This window comes from Bactrocera neohumeralis, unplaced genomic scaffold (genome assembly GCF_024586455.1).
Source record: "Bactrocera neohumeralis isolate Rockhampton unplaced genomic scaffold, APGP_CSIRO_Bneo_wtdbg2-racon-allhic-juicebox.fasta_v2 ctg2499, whole genome shotgun sequence".
NCBI classification, from domain to species: Eukaryota; Metazoa; Arthropoda; class Insecta; order Diptera; family Tephritidae; genus Bactrocera; species Bactrocera neohumeralis.
In genome coordinates this window covers 11,247-19,251 of record NW_026090179.1, presented here as the reverse complement: position 1 = coordinate 19,251, position 8,005 = coordinate 11,247, and the positions used below count along the sequence as shown (strand labels likewise).

The 8,005-nt window shown below is 43.6% G+C and overlaps 2 protein-coding genes across 2 annotated transcripts; one reads left to right on the top strand and one right to left on the bottom strand.

Moving 5' to 3' along the window:
- The first annotated feature begins 2,701 nt into the window (after positions 1 to 2,701).
- Positions 2,702 to 5,158, top strand: LOC126766769 (uncharacterized). The gene is made up of 6 exons (XM_050484488.1): positions 2,702 to 2,764; positions 3,038 to 3,777; positions 3,839 to 3,992; positions 4,053 to 4,465; positions 4,584 to 4,855; positions 4,935 to 5,158. Exons 1-6 carry the CDS (start codon positions 2,702 to 2,704, stop codon positions 5,048 to 5,050), a joined length of 1,758 nt encoding a protein of 585 aa, XP_050340445.1. The 3' UTR covers positions 5,051 to 5,158.
- On the bottom strand, positions 5,039 to 7,087 carry LOC126766771 (xaa-Pro aminopeptidase 3-like). The gene is made up of 5 exons (XM_050484490.1): positions 6,986 to 7,087; positions 6,652 to 6,923; positions 5,776 to 6,583; positions 5,578 to 5,708; positions 5,039 to 5,519 (listed from the first exon to the last, which is right to left on the bottom strand). Exons 1-5 carry the CDS (start codon positions 7,032 to 7,034, stop codon positions 5,229 to 5,231), a joined length of 1,551 nt encoding a protein of 516 aa, XP_050340447.1. The 5' UTR covers positions 7,035 to 7,087; the 3' UTR covers positions 5,039 to 5,228.
- Between the last annotated feature and the right edge of the window lie 918 nt (positions 7,088 to 8,005).

Genomic DNA, 8,005 nt, shown 5'->3' with positions numbered 1-8,005 from the left:
GAATTATTTAGCTAATACAAAGCTTGTAATAGCCAGAAGGAAACGTCGGAGAACCTATGAAGACCTGAGCTGGCGAAATTAGACAATACGTCGACCAGACTTCGGACGAAACAAACTTCCAACAGGCACTGACCGATCAACACCTTCACCGACTCCCTTCCAGTGAATGACGTACTCGAAGTCAAACCACCACTCATTGCAGACGAAGAGCTCGAGTTGCCGCGAGAAACGGGAGTGACCCTTAACCTCCTACTTGCCCAGAAAAGACCCCGACATATCCAATGTATGTCCTTTGTGCAATGAGTCTCCGCACGACACTGTCCACCTCTTTGCATGCCTCACCAACCCCACTCATCTAACACACTTCTCCCTTTGGTCCGACCCCGTTGAAACAGCACGTTTCTTAGGCTTTCCGTTAGATGACGTCAAAGACAACCTAGCTAATCCTTCCATCCTAACAGAGACTAGGTACCCGCTAAAACAACAACAGCTCAGTAGGTTTAACAGTGTCGGTCTGCCTGTCCACTTGTTTGTATATACCATCTGGTCACTCAGTTTTTGTGCTATCAATCTGAAATATTTCACACGTGCTCTTCTTTCAAAAAGCTGCTCATCTTTCGAAATCACCGTTGTTGTTGTTGTTTTAACGGAGATTCAATCCCCGTTGGGATGGTAAATATCATTTGTGTTGTCGTCGAGGTCATCTAACGGTAGGCCCAAGAAACGTGCTGTTTCGACGGGGTCGGACCAAACGGTGTCAGATAAGTGGGGACATGCGGTGACTCATTGCATGCAGGACATACATCGAGTATGTCAGGGTCTATTCTGGATAAGTAGGAGTTTAACCTGCTACAGTATCCAGAACGAAGTTGCGCAAGGGTCACACGCGTTTCTCGCGGCAGCTGGAGCTCTTCGTCTGCGATGGGTGGTGGTTTAACTCCAAGAACGCCATTCACGGGAAGGGAGTTGGTGAAGGTGTTGATGGCTCCACTGTGAATGGCGGTCAGTACCTGTCGAAAGTTAGTTGCGTCCGAAGTCCGGTCGGCGTACTGTACGACGTCGTCGACGTAATCCAGGAATGACCTCTTGATGCTCCTAGGAGGCGGTTCCGCTCCAAGCAGATGGCTGCAGGGGTGATTTCTGCGAAAGCATCCCAGCAGGAACTGCCTGGAGAGGAGTTCGTTATGCTCCTTAACCGGGAGCATGCGCGTCTCACTATGGAGGTGTTCAATCGGAGACATCAAGAGACATCCTGTAGTGGTCCGGAGTGCAGTATTTTGGCAGGTCTGAAGTTTCCTCATCTGCGTGCCACTGCATCCAGGCGACCATATGGGCGCTGCGTAATTGAGGACCGGCCGGCCGATTGCCTTGTATGTTGCCAACAACGTTTCTTTGTCTTTTCCCCATGTGCTGCCGGCTAGCGACTTGAGGATTTTGTTGCGGCTCTGTACTTTGGCGATAATCGCGGTCGAATGCGGAGAGAAGGAGCATAGACTGTCGAAAGTTACACCTAAAATCTTAGGATTATTGACAGTCGGAATTTTGACGCCGTCGACTGCAATGTTAAGCTCAAGTCTATACTCCTTCGTCCAGTTGGTAAAAATGGTCGCTGTGGATTTGGTGGGGGAGAGTGTCAGATTTCGTGCAGTGAGGAAACGAGAAAGATCGGAGAGGTAGTTGTTTACCTTCGAACACATGCCATCGATTCCATTGCCCGACGCCAATATCGTGCAGTCATCAGCGTACGAGGTTATGGAAACTCCCTCTGGTGGTTGTGGGAGTTTCGAGATGTAGAAATTAAACAGTAGTGGGGAGAGGACACCACCCTGCGGAACCCCCTGTTTAATTCTTCTCAGTTTAGATGTTTTACCTCGAAATAGTACGGATGACTGGCGACCGCTCAGGTAGTTCATGGTCCACCTCTTTAACCCTGGAGGGAGCGTAGTTGTTTCAATGTCCTGCAGTAGTGTTGTGTGATTGACCGTGTCAAAGGCTTTTGACAGGTCCAACGCTACGAGGATCGTTCTTTCGCAGGGTGGTTTCTGGTTGAGGCCACGAACTATCTGGGCGTTTATGACGCTAAGTGCTGTGGTGGTGCTATGCACTTTTCGGTGGCTGGCTAGGCTCAGGTGGTGAGTGAAGGTCGGGAGTAGCAAGGCCTCAAGTGTCTTCACTACTGGGGAGAGGAGAGTTATCGGGCGATAAGATTCCCCTTTGTTGGCGGGTTTCCCAGGTTTCAGTAGTGGGACCACTCTTCCGACTTTCCACACATCGGGTATTTGAAGAGTGGTCAGCGACAGATTAAGTACCTTGGTGAGATATTCTACTCCCGTCGAGCCTAGATGCTTTAGCATTAGCATGTTGATTCCATCAGGGCCAATGGATTTGGAGGATTTTGCTTTTTGATGACACCCTGAACCTCCTCACCGGTGAAAGTAAGTGGCGCGCCGTCGTTTGGCATTTTGCGCAGCCGTCGGTTAACACATCGTTTAGCTTTGTCTACCGAAGGGTGCAGTGTGAACTGCCGGCTAAAATAGCTCGCGCACTTCTTCGGGTCCGAAGAGGCATGACCATTGAATTGAACTTCAACTCGGTCGTCATGTCTCTTCGGGTTAGACAGAGCTTTGACAGTAGCCCAAAGCTTACTCACTCCGGTGGAGAGGTTGCAGGACTTCAGGTGTTCTAACCATTTCGTCCGCTTATGTTGATTTACCATCATCCATCATACCATCGAAATCACCGTTCTTCAGGCACAGTGGAAGCAGTGATTGTGTGGAAAGATTTTTCATTTGACGAGATATCTTCACGAAATTTGGCATGGGCTATTGTCTCAGACAGGGACGCAACCTCTGAAGAAATTGTTCAGATCGGACCACTATAGAATATAGCTGCCATACAAACAGACCGACAAAAATTAAGATAAAGATCTTTTTATACTTTTTTATATTTCCTATGCTATAGGAAATGCTACTATGAAGGATATTATAGCTTCTGGCAACCGAAATTAACTTGACTTCTTGTTCTTTTTTATTTAAAGGTCCGCGTTAAGTTCCAACCCGCCAACTTGAGCTACAAAATCAATTACAGCCCCTATGACTTCATATCCAAACTGCCTACGCGGCACCTGCACTTCTTCTGCGCACTCGACCACCTCAACCAGGAGGTGGAGATCAATTTCAGCCGCTTGATGCATAAAGATGACGAACACGATACACTGCGCATCGAATGCCCTTTCAACTGTGTGCTCAAACATGCCAACTACATTAACGCCATCGAGCTGATAGTGCAGGAGAAGCGCAACATTTTGCGCGAGTTGACTGAGATGCCACCACAAAAGTTGCTGAATCTCGCATTGAGTGGCTGTTCCGTGACGGTGGAATCGTCGAATTTGCTGACGCTCGTACGCATGCTGGAGTCATTTTGGCGCGAGAAAGAGACCGCCTATGACCGCAAGGATCTGGGACGTGTGTCGGCGAATGTAAAGATCAACAAAACCGTTGATTGGCATCAGTTGTGTTGTGAAATACTGCAGTTCAATATGGCCGAGGAGGACAATGACAAAAACGATGAGTATGAGCCGACGCTAAACAAGGAGGAACGTCTTGCGCGTGCACAGGATGTGTTTGTAGTGAACCTGCCCACTTTGCAGTTGGAAGCCAAGCCATGTGTGCCCAACACATTTAAAGATATGACAATGGCACACAATGACGTGTTCGTATCCCAACTTTTGGCGGAGACTGAACTGGATCGTGAAAATATACTGAGGAAAATCGTAGAGTAAGTAAATGAGCTGAGCTTGGAAGTTTATACATGTAGTACATTCAATTTGTTTCAATAGTGAATCGCATTGGAAGTATACAGAGAACACCTTCGAAGCAATTAAGCCAAAATTGAGCAAATTGGGCTTTAATGCTATGGAACAGCAGCACGTTGAAGACCTGCTGCGATTTATTGAAGCGCGTAAGCTCGGCGTGCCCGTCGCGGATTTGCTGGTATTTACTTTTTATATAAAAAAAATAGCAAATTAATAAAATACGAGTGTTTTCTCACAGCGTGAATTCCCCTACGCCCAGTTTCTATCGCGCGCTTTGCGTCTACTCTCCGAGCATTATCTCGTGAAACGTGTTGGTGTTGCCACCATGATGTATGTACATAAAACCCACATACGCCCGTGGGTCGTGCACACCTTCCATCTGAAAAGGCTGGAGCGCGAAAAATTGGGACCTGATGGTACAGTGAGTCTCAAACGCGGCGCAAGCGATGCCGAGCAAAGCCCAAGTGGTAATGCGGAAGTAGCGGATAGCGATGATGCAGATGGACCTAGCACCAGTAAAAGAGCTAAATTAGCTGACGATACTCGAGTCAATGCAGACGACCAACGGTTAAGTAAGCGTGTACCGAAGCCAGTAAAACGCTTTGAAAGCGCAAGTAAAGAAAGCAAGAACAAGGAAAAGGACAGCAAGAGGTAATCCAATCATATTTTAATATCCGCAGTAGCGTTTTATCTGTCAAATATTTTTTACACAATTTAATTTAAATCATAACGGTAAAATTAAACGAATTATTTACATATTCCTTTGCAGTGATGTTATTGTAATGAAGCCCCATGCCTGGATCCGTCTGAATGGCACCATTAATCGACGTGTATTGGATCGTTGGTTGGGCTCAATACTAACCGAGTGTATTAGCCGTTCGGGTTGCATGGTTTCGGATATTTGCACGAACTTTCCACATTTGCCACCAGTGGAAATAATGTTTCTACTCGAAATACTGGGTGAATTGAAGTGCCTTCATTTAAGCGAGATGAAACCGGCACCTGTAAACCTTTTCTCAGCTTATGAGGACGTACAAGAGAGTGAGTAGCTGATTGTCATTGATTTTTTTTTTTTTTTTTTTTTTTTTTTTGTAAATAATAACAAAAATCACTCTTCTAGGTATTGTAACGGAGTTTTATGATCCAGAACACACTTACGTGACTGCGCATGCGGACGCCATGACACGTATGGCCATTTTCATTGGCAAGAAAAAATACAGCACGCAATTTTTTTAAACGTTTTATCTAGTTAGCTGATAATACCCTTTTATTTTAAGATTGTTAACACTAGAACAGAATAAATTAAGCTGGCTTTGTCGCAAAGTCTTTACATTACAACCACAATGTAATTTTTTTTTTTGTATTATAAATGAGTGAGTGTTTTTTGTTAAACTGAAAATGAGTGAGTGTTTTTTTATCGCTTCGCTAGAAATATATTTTCAACTTCTTCGCGCTCTTTTACGCATTCCGCCGTGAGCACTTCCACGTTATTGTCGCTGGTGATGAGCACATCGTCCTCAATGCGTATGCCGATGCCGCGAAACTCTTTTGGCACATCCTTTCGGTCTTGTGCTATATAAATTCCCGGTTCCACCGTGCACACCATACCCGGCAAAAGACGCAATGAACGCGGCATTAAGGGTGTGTCATGCACGTCCATGCCGAGATAGTGGGATACATGATGTGGGCAGAACTTGTAACCGGCCTGCAAGAAATATGTTAGAACAACATTTGTACTGATTGAAATCCAAACCCAAACTTACACGTGCATAACCGTTATCATCAGCTATATCTTTGGGCGCGATACCGACTTCTTGCAAGTACTTGCCCAACTTTATGCACATCGTATCGAATAGTTCGTCCAATGTTTCGCCACCGGGCTTCAATAAGGTACCTACAAGCATATAAATGGAATAATAAGTCTCGATGCTGAATAATACATACATATATTTAACGCTTACATATCAATTCCTTCTGCAATTGCAGTAACACGTCGTACAAGACTTTTTGCGCGGGTGTGAATGTACCATCTGTGGGCCATGTGCGTGTGATGTCACTTGTGTAACCGCCATATTCGCAACCAGCATCCATAAGCAGCATTTCACCACTCTTGGTCAGCTGCGTATTGTTTATGTAATGTATTGTAGTCGCGTTATTGCCGCCGGCCACCACGGGCGGATAAGCCAAGTAGCTGGCATTCTTCATGCGGCACTTGTAATCGACTGCAGCAAATAGATGATGCTCTGAGATGCCTGGTCGCGATTCGCTGATTACTTCATTTATTGCTCTTGAAGCGATTTGGCACGTTTTACGCATGAGCTCTTGTTCACAAATCGATTTAAAAAGTCGCATGCTTTGTATAAATGTAGCGGGTGAGTTTGGAGCGGATGTAGCGCCAGCCACATTTTGAACATCGTTGGTTAGGCTCTGTTGATCTGATGCGGCCATATCATACCACACGTGTGGTTTTTCGCTTGTAATGTGTTTTTTGAGAATTTCTGGAAATTGTTGCACTGTGTATGCTTCGTCAACACCGAAAAAATCGGGCGCATTCTCAACACCAGTACGTGCGCCATCCCACATCTCAGCGTGCTTATCTTTTGGCCGCATAAATAATATGGATTTGATGTCTGCTTTCTCGTTTATGGACATAACGAGCACAGAGTCGGGCTCCAGACAACCACTCAAGTAATAGAAGTCAGAATTTTGACGAAAAACGTAGGGAATCTTATCACTCATGTATTTTTTGGAAGCGGACGGCACAATCACCTTGAAGAGTTGTTTGGTTTGTAAGCACACAAAAGAAAATTATAGCATTTATTTATTAATTATTTTACCAAATTTGATTTTTTCGTTTGTTGGTCAACTTTATGGTCTTCTGCGTACTTTTGTATGCCACTCATAAGGCGCAAACGTCGCTCTCGAAATGTTTCCACATTTTGTCCAATAACAAGCTCACCCTCATTTATAAGATGTGGATGTGTCACATAAGTAGGTTGACCAAATGTTTCTGAACGTAAAGTTTGCAAGAAACTCCTATTCAGTGTTGCAGCAGCCGGCGCATCTGATGACGATGCTGATGATGATGATGATAACAATGCTTTGTGGTCTAGAGAAAAAGGTTCCACATTTAATACAAGCCATATAGCTTATTTGACACATTATCGTTACCAAATTTGCCGAGCGTTTTAATTCTTCTCGTATTCTTAAAAATAAACATATTTTTGATTTGTTTCTTTATATATATGAACTAATACAAATTTTGACGATTTCCTAAAAAAATTTTGTTTAATAAATGATAAAAATAAGAGTTTGTCAAACGTAATCACTTTGATTGCTCGTATTATCACATACCGGAACAGCTGATCGCTATTGTGAACGAACTTTAATAACTGCCATGTGTTTGTTGTTGGTTTTATGGGAAACATTTCCTATGGCAGTTTAGAAAGCACCGTAGCAAATGCACCACCATACGGATCTTAATAATGGATCAGTTAGGCCTTCCCAAACGGAAAATAAAAACGTATGAGATATTTGATTAACTTCCCTTGAGTTTCGAGTTATATGATTCTAAACTTGTTTTTCAATAAATGGTTATTTTAAGTGCATTGTTGAAGGTACAATATATTTATTGCGTAAAAATAATCGATAATTCCTGGTTTATTTGGACAAAATGTACTTGGGAACCGCAATTAAGAAAACAACAAAACTGAGATGGAAAATGTGCAAAACCACCGTCGAGGTCAAGTCCGACAACACTTTCAACCGCTTATAATTGGTTTGCTTACATATGCACTAATTAGTCACAGTTTTTTTCAGCTACTGCCTTCATATACGCAACGATTTCAATAATATGCTTACCTAATTGCAACCTATGGCGGTTACAAGTATCATGTGTCACATAATTGTTGGAAACCAATAAAAAGCATATCGTTGTAAGAAGGGGGCGCGAACACAAAAATAAATATGTAAGACAAAAGCTACCTAGTACTGTTATTTGTTATTATTTCAAATTTTATATGGGGGAATATCTGAAATCTTGCTTAAATCTCCCAATTCTGACTTGAAATGAGAGCACTTAAATCTGCAGGTGCATATCTAGCAGCTAGCGGAAGGTAGACCAAGGAACAGATTTTTTAATTGGATGCTGTCTGGCTAGAGAAACCAATGATTAGGTAATTATCTATTGAA

Bases quoted from the DNA above. Each gene is read 5' to 3' on its own strand.
- LOC126766769 (XM_050484488.1), top strand. From the start codon at position 2,702: ATGTTGATTTACCATCATCCATCATACCATCGAAATCACCGTTCTTCA. The intron at 3,778-3,838 runs GTAAGTAAATGA...TTGTTTCAATAG, and splicing joins ATACTGAGGAAAATCGTAGA to TGAATCGCATTGGAAGTATA. The intron at 4,856-4,934 runs GTGAGTAGCTGA...TCACTCTTCTAG, and splicing joins TTATGAGGACGTACAAGAGA to GTATTGTAACGGAGTTTTAT.
- LOC126766771 (XM_050484490.1), bottom strand. From the start codon at position 7,034: ATGTTTATTTTTAAGAATACGAGAAGAATTAAAACGCTCGGCAAATTT. The intron at 5,709-5,775 runs GTAAGCGTTAAA...ATATGCTTGTAG, and splicing joins ATTGCAGAAGGAATTGATAT to GTACCTTATTGAAGCCCGGT. The intron at 5,520-5,577 runs GTAAGTTTGGGT...TATTTCTTGCAG, and splicing joins ATGATAACGGTTATGCACGT to GCCGGTTACAAGTTCTGCCC.